Source organism: Nipponia nippon, unplaced genomic scaffold, assembly GCF_047370975.1.
Source record: "Nipponia nippon isolate SJK-2023a ecotype South Korea unplaced genomic scaffold, ASM4737097v1 scaffold_3, whole genome shotgun sequence".
Lineage (NCBI taxonomy): Eukaryota > Metazoa > Chordata > Aves > Pelecaniformes > Threskiornithidae > Nipponia > Nipponia nippon.
Genome location: NW_028262347.1, coordinates 86,787,689 through 86,803,296, shown reverse-complemented (window position 1 = coordinate 86,803,296; position 15,608 = coordinate 86,787,689). Strand labels below are relative to the sequence as shown.

Below are 15,608 nucleotides of genomic sequence, written 5' to 3'. Positions count from 1 at the left end.
AATAAACAACCCCAGCTCCCTCAGCCACTCCTCAGAAGACTTGTGCTCTAGACCCTTCACCAACTTCGTTGCCCTCCTCTGGACACGCTCCAGCACCTCGATGTCCTTCTTGGAGTGAGGGGCCCAAAAGTGAACACAGTACTCGAGGTGTGGCCTCACCAATGCTGAGTACAGGGGCACTGTCACCTCCCTGGTCCTGCTGGCCACACTATTCCTGATACAGGCCAGGATGCCATTGGCCCTCTTGGCCACCAGAGCACACTGCTGGCTCATGTTCAGGTGGCTGTCAACCAGCACCCCCAGGTCCTTTTCTGCCAGGCAGCTCTCCAGCCACTCCTCCCTCAGCCTGTAGCGTTGCATGGGGTTGTTGTGACCCAAGTGCAGGACCTGGCACTTAGCCTTGTTGAATCTCATACAGTTGGCCCTGGCCCAACGATCCAGCCTGTCCAGGTCCCTCTGTAGGGCCTTCCTACCCTCCAGCAGATCGACACTTGGTGTTGTCTGCAAACTTACTGAGGGTGCACTCGATCCCTTCATCCAGATCATCAATGAAGATATTGAACAGGACTGGCCCCAACACTGAGCCCTGGGGAACACCACTCGTGACCGGCCGCCAACTGGATTTGACTCCATTCACCACCACTCTCTGGGCTCGGCTGTCCAGTCAGTTTTTAACCAAGCACAGAGTGTACTTATCCAAGCTGTGAGCAGCCAGCTTCTCCAGGAGAATGCTGTGGGAGACAGTGTCAAAGACATTACTAAAGTCCAAGTAGACAACTTCCACAGCCTTCCGCTCATCCACTAAGCGGGTCACCTTGTCATAGAAGGAGACCAGGTTAGTGAAGCAGGACCTCCCTTTCGTAAACTCATGCTGGCTGAGCCTGATCCCCCGGTTGTTCCGCACATGCCACGCAATGGCACTCAAGATGATCTGCTCCATGACCCTTCCTGGCACCGAGGTCAGGCTGACAGGCCTGTAGTTCCCCAGATCCTCCTTCCGTCCCTTCTTGTAGAAGGGCATCACATTTGCTAACTTCCAGTCAGACCTTCCCAGTTGACGAGGACTGCTGATAAATGATGGAGAATGGCTTGGCAAGCTCCTCTGCCAGCTCCCTCAGTATCCTCAGGTGGATCCCATCTGGCCCCATGGACTTGTGAGCATCCAGGTGGAGGAGCAGGTCGGTGATTGCCACCTCTTAGACAACTGGGGATTCATTCTGCATCCTATCTCCATCTCCCAAAGAGAATTCAAAGAGAAGACTGATCTTTCTAATAAAAAGCTTCGTAATGGCTGGAACAAAAGGATAGCTATGCAATTGGAAATTTCCACTAATAAATATCTGAATTATGCATCTGTTAGTCTATTGGAAGACAATTACAGTGTTGTTTTCCTCACCATCTAATTAATACACTAATGGCTTTGTTTACAAAACAGGCTAGAGGCTATAATAAATTTAATTGCATTTCATAATCTGTGGCCAGATTTCTCTTAAACACAAATAAAAATGAAAAATGCCGTAGTGTCCATTTTAAAAAGGTCTTGTATAGCCCCAGTAAAATGTGGCTGAAACTAAGACTTCATTTTTATGTGTATGTCTTTATTAATCTCCATATTGTAAAGGAGTTTAGCTTTTAGTGGCCACCATCAAGCCAAAAGTACTTCAAGGGTATCTGTCTAGTATATGGCACCATAAAACACTTTTAATGGCGGATTATGAAATAAGAAGAATGTTATTAACTTTGCACCTATTAAAATCAAGCCAGAGAGGGCTGGGAGCACCTTTGAGAAGGGTAAGGGAATTCAAACTATTTTTTACAAATTGAAGCAATGACTTGAAATAAAAAAGACACCATTTAGTAGTGGCAAAGTGCTGCCCCTAGTTGTCCAGCTCTACCTGAGCAGAAGGTCCAGGTTGGACTAACATGCCTGGTTTGGGCATCACTCCAAAGAGGCGAGAGCCAGCTGGAGACTGAGGAACAAGAATGATCATGGGCCTGGAAAGCATGAATTAGATATAATGCTCAAAAGAAGCACATTTATTCTTTTAAAGAAAAGAGTTCTTCAGGTTCATGTGATAATGGTCTTCAAATACATACAACCCTGCCTCACGGGTTGTATGTATTTGTATTTCAAGCCTACTACAGGCTACAGCAGGGAGATGTTAAATATTAGGAAAAACCTTCCTGGGAACTTCCTTCCCTAAAGACTTCAGCAACAAATTAGGGAAAACTGGTCAGAAGTGGTTAGGTATATTTGACTCTGCCTGGATGATGATCTCTTTAGGTCCCTTCTAGCCTGAGGTTTAATGACCATATGGTTGAATTATGTGCTCTAAGCGCCACCGACTTCCGCAAAACTGCTGAACGTTAAAACATATGATTAAATGTTTTGTCAAGTCAGGGCTAAAAACTGAGACTGTCCTTAATCTGCCTATTGCCTGCTGCCTTCAGGATGTCCCAAGCCATGTGGTACCCATAGGAGTGCAGAAGTCATAGCTCCCTCCAAGCTTGCATACATGCAGGGACAGTGGGTAAGTCTATAGGTTTTCACTGGCATATCTGTCCTGAGAAGTGAACAAAGATGTAGCTGAAACCAAGTCTCAATCAAGCTTGTGATGGGGTGTGAAGAAAAGATATTATTTTTGCAATTTTAACAACAGGAGTTATTTAAAATCTTCTCCTTCCTCCATCTCTGAGTGATCGTTGGAAGTTATAACTGCATAAATCAATACAAAAAGGCATGTGTTCAGGCATGGACCTGATTTTCAGTCTACCTGTGCTCAGCCATCACCTACATGAACTGATTTCACAACAATGACTCTAACCCCGTATGTTCAATACATTTATTTCAGAGCTGTCTAAAATAATCTTGATTTAAATCCAAAATAACTGACCTGGGGCAGATAATCATCTGAAACAGAGGACTTAAATTAAAAGGAAATTAAAGAACAAAGACAAGAGCAATAAAGTTCAGGAGAGATGATTTATGAAGGCTGAGGACACCTGACCTACATCCCTGTCCTCTGCAAAGCAGTGCTTGGTGGGATATGAACCAGAGATGACATACTCGTTCCCTGTTCCAATGTATTATTGAGGCACCTGGATCCCAAAACAGATGATGCTCAACTGACACAGTGCTGAGAAGCTGAGTTGCAAAAAATAGTGGATGCATCTGTTAATCTGTGCTATTAAAAAACAAGAAGTCACTCCTACTGTTTTCTTTCTGCCCTGCTAAGGGAGGTGTCCACCAGCTGGGCGAGACGTGTCCCCGGAGCAGCTTGTGCCTACTTGGCAGCCCTCCGAAATGCAGGAGGGCTGTCCTAGGAATGTGGCACTGGCTGGCCCTGGGCAGACTGTGGTCTCTCCAACCCGCCTGTTTGCTTTTCAAACATTGAGGATCACACAGGTCCTGCTGTAAGTGAACAAAAGCCTTTATTTGCTCTTGTTCCAGTGGCAGAGCTGGTCCTCGTCTAAAATAGCACAGATACTACTCAGCTGGTTTCCCTCCTCGAGAGAAGCCTGGTTAAAAGCTGATTACATAGTCCAGTTGGGAATGAAGAAGGAGAACAGCATCCGTAAGGACAAGGCATATTGCAAGAGGCATCAGGTAGCCATCAAAAAACTGAGTAAATGACGTACAACACCAATGCAAATATGTTGGAAATGTCTTGACATACAAAAAATAAAACTACCTAGTAAAGTGAGACAAGAAAGATATTCCACATGTAATCTCCATAGAATTGAAAATTATTTAAATTTTAGGCTGTCTCACCTAAAAGCCATGTACTTGTATACGAATGCATTGAAGGGGTGACCTCTCCAAACAGCCAGCATTCATAGAGGTGTCTGGAAAACCAGCGTATATTGATACAAACCACAGCTGGAAATTACAATGCAGGCCAATGGGAGCGTTATACCTTCTTGGCCACCAAGACCCAAACTAAGCCCGAGACATTCCAGTTTCCAACCAGACACCACCAGTTGCCCTCTTGAAGGATATGGAGATGCCCCAGGGCGGGGGCTTGCCCACAGTGGCCAAGGTTAAGCTATAAAAATCCTGTTCTTTGCAATGTACTTTATTTATTTGATCAATTTTGCTCTTGGAAAACACAAAAATGTGAATGAATTCTAGGAACAAATTTCAATGCTGCTGTGCACCAGCAGGCTACTGTACACACTCATGCAATAAAAGGGTCAATTCCTCTGATACATTTTGCATTAGTTCATATTATAGCCTTAAATTATAAAACATATTTTTCATGGAGAAGATAGAAACATGAGGCAGCAATTCAAGGCTCAGTTTTGACACAAAAGAATATTTTCTTGTTTTCATAACAAAATTTCCCTCGGAGGTAAAGAAAAATAGTAAAATCTGAAGTGTTAAGCTAAACTTTTAAATATCTTTTATCCTTCTGTGTGTAATTCAGTATTATTTAAGAACTACAGAAAATGACCTTAACCAGCACTTTCTTGCTTAGGAGAAGGGGACCCACCCCTGAAGAAAACCCCTGTGAGGCAATGGAAACATTTCTCCCATCAGTAGCCTTCTGCAGGGCTTCTTGTTCCTCACACCTGGACAAGTGTCACGCATGGATAAGATTTGTTTTTTGTCAACATGTTAAAGCTTCCAAATTAACTCTGTGAGCAGCCAGAGGTAGAGGACTGGCCCATGGTCATCAATAGCACAGTCCAATTTGTTTGTGTATCTGTGCGGTGTGACGGTTCCATAAACAATCCTCATGAAGACAAATGCATGCACCTTCTCAGGAACATTCTGAGGTTTTTCAAAGCTTGACAGCATGCATCAAAAAAGCCTTAAAAATGAAAACAAACCTCAAAAGGTCCTCCACAAGATTCAAAACAAGGCCCAAACTGGTGCGTCCCTCACTACAGGTCACTTCAGGTGGCGAAGCCAGCGGTGATGTTAATTTAGGAGACAAATCTCCTGAGCTTTATGCTATTGTCAACAGAGGGGGAAGGGCCTTTGAAAGGGAGGTTGAGTGCAACCTGAATTAAACTCCTATTCTAAAGCATCCTCCACAGCAGATGACTATAGAAGGAGTGGGGCAAGGACAGCCTTCCTAGGCTACGGGTGAGCTCCCGTGACCGTCTTCCAAAACAACAGTTGCTAATATCAAATAAATAAATAAACAAAAAACCAAACCCAAACCCCAGGAAGGGACCAGCATTGTCACGGAAAATGCTTTCCTCCACATGATTTTACATACATCCAAACAGGAAAAGTCAGAAATAAATCACATGGAAGAGCAAGTTGCACTTCTAACACACAATTTACCTGTTACGTCACAAATAATCACCAAAACACTTGATTTTGCCAGTTTTCCAATTCCCAGCACTACGGGCGTGTTTGGCTCCCACAGGGTTACGGAGTGGGGATTTCCCCAAAGTTTTGTGATGGCAGCGGTAACTGTTCACTTTTCTGCCCCTAACTTACAGGAGTTCCTAACATACTCTACTGGTGTCCGGTATCAGAAGCTCCTCCATGGTCAGCACTGTGATGTAAAGTAAGCTCTGTCTTTCCATTATAAGTTTTTATATTTACATGATATTACAAACGGGTCACGCAACGGCTGCCATTTCAGTCTCCTCCTGCTCAGGCTTTGTTTTAAAACAGACTACAGAGCTCTAAGCCCAAGCAGAGCAAAAAGCAAGCTCAGATTTTTCCCCTTCTCTAAAATTCTGAAAAAAATAAGTAGTTTTCTGTGAAGTGTTGTCATAGTTCAGACACTGAATACACAGCTTTTGTGATATCCAAGTCTATCTCTAGACCTGAATTAGAAACTGCTTAGAAGAGACACCATACCGTTACTCCAGTTTTGGCTAAGTAAGATTTTAGGTTGCTCTTTCAATCTTAGCACTCAACAGCCGCACAACTATTCAGGTTATTTTTAAAAGGCAATCAATGCCATAAACATAGGACCACTTGGAGAGAGAAGACATGTGCTCCTCTTTCAACCTAGTACATAAATTCTTCTTCGTTACTGCAAAGCATTTATTTGTGCTTTTTTATTTACTGGAAAATGTAATTCAGCTTTCTTCAACCATTGAAAAATATATAATCCCATCACATAATTTTCTTCTAGTTATTTAGGTGTAATAACAAAGAAAAATTTAAAGACTCATAACACAGTATGCAAACTTCAAAGAAGAAAAGGTTACCTACCAGCTCAACTCGTCCAAACCCTCCGACTCCAAGGGTGTCAATGATGTTGAAATCAGACAGTTTCAGGTTGGCGAAGAAGGCAGCTTCGGCTTCGTATCTGGATTTTTTTATGCGAAAAAACGGAAATTTCTTAGAGGTGCAAACATGAGTACTGCGCAATACCGTACCCGAATGGCATGAGTGTGGAACAGCCTTTACCTGCTTAATTTCCATCTTATCTCTTACAGTTTGCTTTTATTCACACTCATCGTTTTGCTGGTCCCAATTATAGCACTGCTCCAATGTGCACGGTTTTCCAAGTGAGAAAAGCAAACATGCCTACAATGCAAATGCCTGGTACTGCAATTCAGCTCCAGCTACCCAGCAAATGCTACATTTTGATATTTTCTATTGATCTTCTTGTGGGTGGGTTTTTTTTGGTGTCTTTAAGTATTTTTAGAAGATAAAGTCTCTCACAGGAGTTTCTCTTATCCACAGGCTGGCAGTAGTTTCTATAAATGTTTATTGAAAGTGGCAAGATCATTAAGGTCCCTGGAGAGAAATCACAGCCAGGTTTTATGAAATCAGATCCGATAAGCTGCGGGCTGGTGTGCAAATGCCTGAAATGAATGACTTCAGTCACATATCAACATTCCTATAAGAACATCTTCACTTCTTTTCCTCCTATAAACTCACTTGGAGTAGACGTCCCAACCCAGGAGGTTCCAAAATCCAGATGCTCTCTCTTAAGCCCATGTCCAACTGGCTTGCAACACAAGTTCACCAAGCCCTTGACTAAGGAAGCATGCAAATCGAACACATGCAAGCCTGCCAAAATAAGCTTCCCATGACTATCCTCATGAATATGATTCCTCTAAAATAGCTCCTTGTCAAGGTTTATGGTATTTTTAGAAAGGCTCGGAGGGGAAATGGATGAACTGGATCCACCCACTCAATAAAGTCTGACATTCAGCTGCTGGAGAAGTCCCTGTGCATGTACAACCTTTGGCCGCTGGTGACACAGACTTGTATGGGAAAAGAGCATTGACGGGATTATGGAGAGAGGCATGGAGGCTGTAAAGGGGGAGTCGGCTTGGTTTTCAGTACTTAATTTTAGCCATAATATCTTGCAATGAACAGATAGACCATAATCCGCTATTTCACCTGGATGCTTCATTTGTGCATGATAACGCTAGTGTTAAGATAAAACATCACAGTGTTAGCCACAATCATAGATATGTATCCGTCTGTCTATCTTTTTAACATACCTTGTCCATCATGCCTGTCTCTAATTCAATAATGGGATGGAATTGATTTACTGACTTATTCCCTTCAAACCACCTTCTTTAGTCTATTTAAAACTGCAATGACATTGGGGGAGAAAGAGAAAAAAAAATTTTGAAGTTAAAAGGGCAAAATAAAAAGAAGTGTCAAGAAAGGTGAAAGGTCACGTCATCAAGCCCCAAATCCAATGCAACAAAGCACAATTTTATCTCGGGGGTGCTGTTGACAAATTACTTAAGCTCTGCTTTATTATTTATACTGTCACCAGATCCTCTCGGTGACCTTGCTCCTGTGGCCACAGCAGCCTGATGCATCTGATTTTGGAAACTGATCAGTACCGAGCCTGCTTTGAACTTGGGATAACCTTGTGTAACACAGCTGCTTATCGATCGCTTTATACTCATCATGAGGTGCATACTAAACCTGTCACCAAAAACCTCTGCTAAAGGAAAGACATATTTATACGTTCCCCTAAATCACAGCAGACACATCATTTTAGGGGTGACAGAACAATGAGATGAGTCTAATTTTCATGATAAATGTAATATATCATGATAATGTAATGTAATTTATCGTGGTAATGTAATTTATCATGGTAATGTAATTTTCATGATAAATGTATAGACAGCACATGAGTTATCTTTCGCATTCCTGACCAGTTAAATACCCTTAATGATTTATAATTGCTAGGAAGATGAAATCCCATCATGGAAAATTTTCTTTCAACAGTCAAACAACGGATACAAAACTTCAGGTCAAGAAGCTCTGCATCACCGTTGCCCAAGGCTTGGAGCCTCCCTTCTTGATGGAAGGAGGCAGGAAAGAAAATGTGGAAGGAAGCCATCTCATGTTCCCAGGGAGGCAGGGGACCAGCTTCCCAGTCTTCTCCCCTGGGCAACTAGTGAGGATTTCTCAATGCTGAGCAAGCAGGCCATGAGAGATGGCAAACAGCAGTGTGTCAGAAGGGTTAGGGTCTCCAAAAACATATGGAATAGAGACGGGAAATGTTTTTTCTTTCCCCTATAACACCTCTTATGCTGAAAGATGGCTAAGTCCTACAAAAATGTATAGTTCGCATCATGCAATGTGAGAGGACAAAAACTAGGTAAGACATGGCACGGTGCTGGCAAGGCAAGCAGGACCATAGTCCCAGCCCCTGCAAATTCCACCAATTCTCCTGAAAATCCCTAAGTTCGATGGGAGATGGGATCTGCCACTCCAGTCCCAACTTCACTGTTTTTGTGTGTTGAGTTGCAGAAGCTGAAAGTTCTGCTGATGGCTTTTAAAGTAAAAAAATGTGTTCATTTATTATTTTGCTTTAAAAATGTACTTGCAGCATTATTGTGATTGCTTTTTGAAATCTCTTGGCTAATTCTCTTTGACAGACTGCTTATGTGTAGTTAGTACATACAAGTGCAATGAAGCATATAAAACAAATTGGATGCAGTTTTCTACATACTGTGCAACAGGCATCCAAAAAACAAAAGAAATTCCGAAAATATATAGTGAAACCAAAATGCATGTAAAATCAATCAAGGCAGCCCTTCACATGCTTAATAACAACAGTCACGTCTGAATTCTGTTTTATTCCCAGCTACAAAGGTCAAAGTCCACTTTCAAATCAAAATCCTGTAAATTAACCAGAGTTATGCACTTCAGCCCTGCAAAGCTTAAGAATAAATCTCTTCAGTCACTTAAATAAAAACACTGAAATGCAAATATTCCCAAGCCATCTCCTAAATGAGAAATCAGGGCATAATCCTCATCCTGAAATTTAGAATATGAATTCAACTTCTGTCCTTCAACTTCCTTAATTTGAGCATGCCGCTCCCTAAACAGAAACTCCTAGGGTTTTGTGATCATCGCTCAACAAAATTACAGTGATAAAACATATGTGATATCTTAATTTTATCACCTCCAAAAGAAAAGGGACCCTTTCAAGGCATTGGGAGGACAGTACAAAGAAGTACAGAAGAAGTTTAAAAACTAATGTTGGTGTGTCTGTAGGAAAATGTTATGTTCTGGACCAGGGTGAAGGAATCTGCTACACTCAGATACTGGGGAGGATGCTTGGGATATTCCCTTGGAATATAACAGAGATGGGATGAATGGTAGAGACAGTTCGACCACACTTGTGCAAGATGACCTGGAAATAACTCAGCACTCTGTGGGAAAAATACATGTGTGCCAGGTCAGGGTGTATTTCTTCTGGGTACCACTTTGCAGATGCCACAGCCTCTTCCCATCTGGTACTTAACAGTCTAATGAGAAAGGCAGTTATATTCTAAATATGCAGCCGTATGCTGGTGCCCTCAGACTTTTCAAACAAGCAAATGATTTTTTGACCTCTGGAAGAGTTGGTGATTTAAGTTCCTAAATTAATAGATAAGAGGTGTATTGGGAAGATATCTCAGGCAAGCTCGGAGGCATGAATGCCGATCAGCATCACACCCATGTTCAGTGTCATTCTGGAGCTACGCAGATGCAAGGCTCAAACTTTCTATTCTGAGATTTCTGGGATTTTCTGACTCTAGTTGAATTAGAGATAATTAAGAAAGAGCCTTTCTCTGTATATTTTGGTAATTGTGCTTCTTGTCCCAGCTATCACAGGCCAAAATGCCTGGAAAATCATAGCTGGAAGTGCACAAAAAGAAAAGATACAGAGAACGTGTCATCCAAATAGGGAGAAACAACAAAAGAGCTTTTAAAATTAAGGCTGGGATTTTCACAGGAGCTTGTGGGAGGCCAGGTATCAACTCCCAATGCACTCTTAATGGGACTTTTTTGCTTATTGAAACCGGGTTTCGTCACCTACCCTACCAAACTAACCCTGCCAGAGCTTACAGTCCACTCCTGTAATTAACAGGAGAGGTATCTTCTCCATAGGCGATGTCAGAAAACATTATGGAGGAGGAAATGCTCAGATCTAGGTCAAACATGAGTATACTGCAGAATCTCCCAAGCTCTTCTCCAAGGTTTCTTGCAAATCTGAATGACAGATGTACCTACCGAAATCTCACTCAAACTACTGGCTTTCCATAACAATCTTGCCCTAATGAGTATCAGTGCCCTCCTATGGAAGAGCTGGGGCTTGGGACCACCATTTCTTTCTCTCATTCCAAATAAAATACATACTCTTTTAAGGAGCCGATAATTAAAATGCCTTGATTCAACCTCCTCTTCGGCATGGACAGGCATCACATGCAAGAAACCAAAGTAATCAGGGGAATCAGGAGTAAATACCATCGTCCACATGTCCCATTACTTTGAAACAGCAATGCAGAAGCCACAGCCCAAGCATTTGGGCAATGCCTGTTATGCAGAATGGGAGAGGAAAACATGTGGCTTCTTGCACTGCTGGAGGTTTCCAACCATTTAAATGAGTGATTGCCTCCTAGGACAACAATTACTCCAAAACACATTTCAAGCTTTTCCTCCCAAAACTACAAATACAGAAGAAAAGAGAATCACCTTACCTAGGCAGCTAAAAAGGATAAAGGAGAAAATGCGAGGAGAAAAGGTTTGCAATTACCCAACTGCTCAGTTTTACTAAACTAGCTCACGATTCCTATCACATGAGCTAAATGTGTTGGGAAACATTAGACATCTGTTACCAAACTGTCATCTTGATGGAAAACTTGGCTTCTTTCCACCTGTGCGCTGCCAACTAGACATAAATTGCAACCAAATGGGAATCAACCACCAACTCCCTGATAAGAGCGAACGTAACCATTTTGGGTGGATAAAAACAGAATTTCAGAGCCTTCCTCAGTGACAGACACCTGCTTGTTTAACAGCTATTTTGTCAGTTTTGTTGGCTGGCCCGGTCACTATATCACCTCTGCAGACAGAAATATTGAATCTCTGCAAAGACTGGAATAACTTGAATAACAATACTTGGATGGTGATGATCAAACCCAGCCTGCAAGAAGACACATATGCAATAAGCCTAAGAGCCTCAGGTGGGGTGAGCAAAAAAATACATCACAAAAGGAAACCCTACTTCTGTGTCCACTAAATAAGAGATTTCTCTCAGTCCATCTCCTTATGATTCTTAAGATATAACTAATTTCTTTTTAGGATGCTGCTTCTATTGATGCTGCACTTTAAAAAAAAAAGAGTTTGTGATAAATGAAAGCAAAAGTTACCTCAAATCTTCAATGTTGTGACTATTTTTTCTATACACCTGAACCTAACATATTTTAGCCCTAGCAAAATAACCACCTGGGTCTAGTCTGCTTATGGCACCCGGCTGCTGTACGCCTGCCTGGTACCCTGAAGTCACGGCAGGTTTTCTGGATTGGATTCATGCTATGAAAAGTGGCGGAGAACATGGATTGAATTCATGTAACGAGGCTTCATATCTGAAAGCAATGTAAGGAAGAGCAGATGCAGCAAATGGTGGCAGGGCTCCCATGCCTTCCCTTCTGTGCCGGCCAGCCCTCTTCCCCACCTGCTCAAATGACTCTGAAAAGCTCAGGTTCAACGTATTTCTGAGTGATTTTGGACAAAGGGAGATCTATGAATGGTCATATGGGTGAAAGCAAAATAAAAAGCACCTCGTGTCATGTCCACACGAGATCCTTACCTTCAACTATGCCCTGTTTGAGTGGGGCTCAGAAGATCTAGCCACATTCAGGCAACAGAGAGAAGCATGGCACAGCGACAGTGTATTTACACAACCAGCAAGATCCAGAGCCTGGGAATGCCTGAAAGCAAATTCTTGAGAGGCATTGAGAGCAAATCTGTATTTCTTTATGGTGCGCTGCCACTCATCCTCTCAGAGGTCCCACCCCGTGTGCAAAACCCTTCTTGTTTAGCATTCCCTCCAGATATCGATACATTTGGGTCAGTACACCTTGTGGGGGGGAGCAGGGAGATGTCCCTTGACAAACCACTGCAGCAACAAATCCACCCCAAGGGCATGAACCCAAAAATCCTGTTGGGGAAGACCATAACATTCTCAGGTCTCCATGGAATTGTACTGGCTGAAAGGGAGATGCCCCAAAATTAGTCAGGCAGAGCAGGCAGGGATAGCAGACAATAAATATTTCCTAAATACTGTCCCTCTGTATGGGAAATGCCTATGTTTTGTGTTTCTTCCTCTGGGTACCAGATGTCTGTCTCTCTCATGATGCACAAATGCACCTCTTTACTTTCAAATGTCCCTTTCAGATAAATGCTGGCATCAGTAAGAACAAAAATATCAAGGAGACGACCAGCTCTTTAGCTATTTTACTGTCTATCGCATACAGTAAAGTTGAACTTATTTCAAGCTCCATCACATTATCGCAATTTATTAGCTCGTTCACAAATACAGGATCACAAAATTGTACCAGGACATCTCCATTGACAGTGAAAGCAGGAAGATGCTGACCAAAGACACCGAGCTGTTGGATAAAAGTACCAGCACAAGACGACTGTGGTTTCTCCCATTGACAATAAGGTCATTGTTGCCCACCCGGCCCCAAGATGTATTTAACCAGGGAGCACTGACACCCAATTGCCCTAAATCCAAATGGGGTTTTCTGCCCTTTCACAGAGACAACGGATTAATGGCATGTTAGTATGCCCATAAATAATTTCTGCCTCATATTTGCTATCGTAATGCTAACCCGTTTGTGGGAGGGATGGGTGCTACGGTGTTACCCATAGACTCGTTAGAGAGGATTTACTTGTGGATGAGGATTTGCTGCCCTGCACCAAGGAAGACCAAGGAGGAGAACATCAAACTCATGTTCTACTCTTCCATTTTTTCTAACTGCAAACAACACTGAAAAAGTAAGAGGTGTATATCGATCTATCTACATGTATCTGTAGATAGACAGATATAGGGAGAAAGTATGATAACTAATAACCCAGCTTTTCCTTAATTCAGGTCTCCTTCTTCCAGACCATCCTTCTGAGGTCAGCAGTGCAGTGGCTTTAACTCCCGATTTAGCTGCTACCACTTTCTTCTATGTCTTACACTTTCGACTGAAAATCCAAATCAAGAGAGATTTCATTTGGATTTTTAAAAGCAATGTGCTAGTGGTGATGATGCAATTGAAAGCTACAGCTGTGTGGACCATTGCATCGAAAAGAAAGGCTGTCTTTCTTTTCAAGTTCATGTTGTTGGGGCTGGGAATTTCTCTTGGACCCACCAGCACTTGAACTTGCAGTGTACTTGCCTTTAATGACTTTCACATCAGGAGAAATAGCATACCTCCTGGTTTAGATTTTCTTACAGAAAGTGAACATTTGAGTAGCAGCTAAAACAGACATTAAAGCTATGGCATCTCTAACTTCCTCTGGAAGGGGAAGGAGATCTGAAATTAAAAACATAAAGTTAAAAAACTAACAGAGAAATGATTTTTTTCATTCTTTTAAAAGCACATTACGTTTCAATTAGAACTTGGAAACGTGAACATGATATTACGCTGTTACAAAAAGCTGTGCTCATCATAAGTTGTTTCAGTAGTTAAGCAAATAGAAGATTTGTTTGAATTATGGGGCTTTGGAGACTTGCTATTGCACTGAGACCAATTTCACCGAGAAATGTAATTGAACGTACTTAAATACAGACAGTTAAAACAGCTCAGAAAGACCTTCTCATCATCCAGGCTCTTTAAAAAGTCTTAGCTTTGAAGCTAATATTGTTGAACTTCTAAATGTGCCAAGAGACTGGAAATACCTTATTAAACAACTTATGCCTATTAGGTTCTGTACCTTCCATCTAGCAAAGAGTATGAGCACTGCAGTGGGACCTTATCTGAACACAGGATGTGCATGGAGCAACTTTATTAGGAAAAAACCCCTAAAATCCAAATTTCACCTTTTTTTCAGATGTTCGCTGTGGGACTCTCTCCTCTTGTAACACAGGAAAATGCATCACTCCCTTTAAAATGCATGACTGATCCCATGTATCTAAGCTCACAATCAAACTGCTGAGAAAAAAGCCTCCTCTTTCTCCCATCCAAGCAGACATAAGGGTTTTGTGTAAATGTGGGTGTACTTTGACTGTCTGCACCCTGTTATTACATATCCGCACAACGCTCATGTACCAGAAACAAGCAAAAATTTTGGTGGAAGAACCAAACAAACTGGGGTATAAAATGCCAGCCAACTGGGGGGTGATAATGCCATACAGGTATGACGCAGAGTGCTTTCAATAGAGCACAAGGTTATCAGGATGGTTTTTAGGGAATTGGGTCCTTGGTTTTCACTGAAAGTCAAAGGGAGGTCATCACTAAATGCTTATTTTATTTTCTAGATGCACATGTTTCTCCTTCAACTTCTAATGAAACAGCCCGATGCTTCAACAGGACTCTCTCTCAGAGTCCTACTTCGGGAAATCCTTGTTTCAGCTTTGGTTAAAGTAACATTTGCAGTTTTCTAATACGCTTAATGCCGAGAATGTCCTGAAATAGTTCAAACAAGATACTCTACAGGATAGACTGACTTACAAAAACAAGACTTTAATCAATTTTAATTAAAAGGGGTGGAGGGAGGATGTGGAGTATTCCTTCCTCTGGTGGTGTTTCCTGTTCTGTACAGTATTAAAAGATATTGCTTAAGGAGGGGGTTTGTTTCTTTTTTCCTTCCTTATTTTTTGTTTGTTTTTTTTTTTTTTTAAACTCTGGATGTTGCTAGCTGGAGACTAAAGAAACTGCCTCATTGCCATTGTATTGCATCTGTATCTTGGCTCAGTGAAGGATTGAACCCAAAATAGTTGCTGATAGCAGTATTGTGTATGATATGCTAGGTTAACCTCAGTGGGAAACTCACTGGTGACAGTGGAAAAATAAAACATGAATAAGTTTCCGACTCCAAGACAAGCAGCAACACAACCTGAAATTCCACACAAAACAAAATTCTAAAGAAAGCAAATGATTTTTTACAGCACGTCAAACACTGCACGCTGACCTTGACATCTTACTTTCATTTCAATGAAAAAACATCAAATATAAAATGAAAGATCATTCAAAAATGTTGTTTATCAACATCTTTTTTCCCCAAATAAACTCATGCCGAAATCATGTGTTTCTGTAAAGCATTTCCTTGTTGACAATTCAACATTTTTGTTGGAAAAATCCCTACCAGTTTTCCTTGGGCAATGGGTATCGTCACAGTTGTGGGGTGGAAGAAATACTGGTTTACTATCCTCCCTCTATACATAACC

The 15,608-nt window shown here is 41.8% G+C and overlaps 1 protein-coding gene across 3 annotated transcripts in view; it reads right to left on the bottom strand.

Annotated features, from left to right (window-relative positions):
• Nucleotides 1-15,608, bottom strand: part of PRKG1 (protein kinase cGMP-dependent 1) — a 513,542-nt gene that overhangs the window by 28,670 nt on the left and 469,264 nt on the right. For all 3 annotated transcript variants that reach the window (XM_087766550.1, XM_009466038.2, XM_087766551.1), the window contains exon 10: nt 6,185-6,281. In XM_087766550.1, the coding sequence (XP_087622676.1) occupies nt 6,185-6,281 (97 nt within the window). The remainder of the gene's footprint in view (nt 1-6,184; nt 6,282-15,608) is intronic.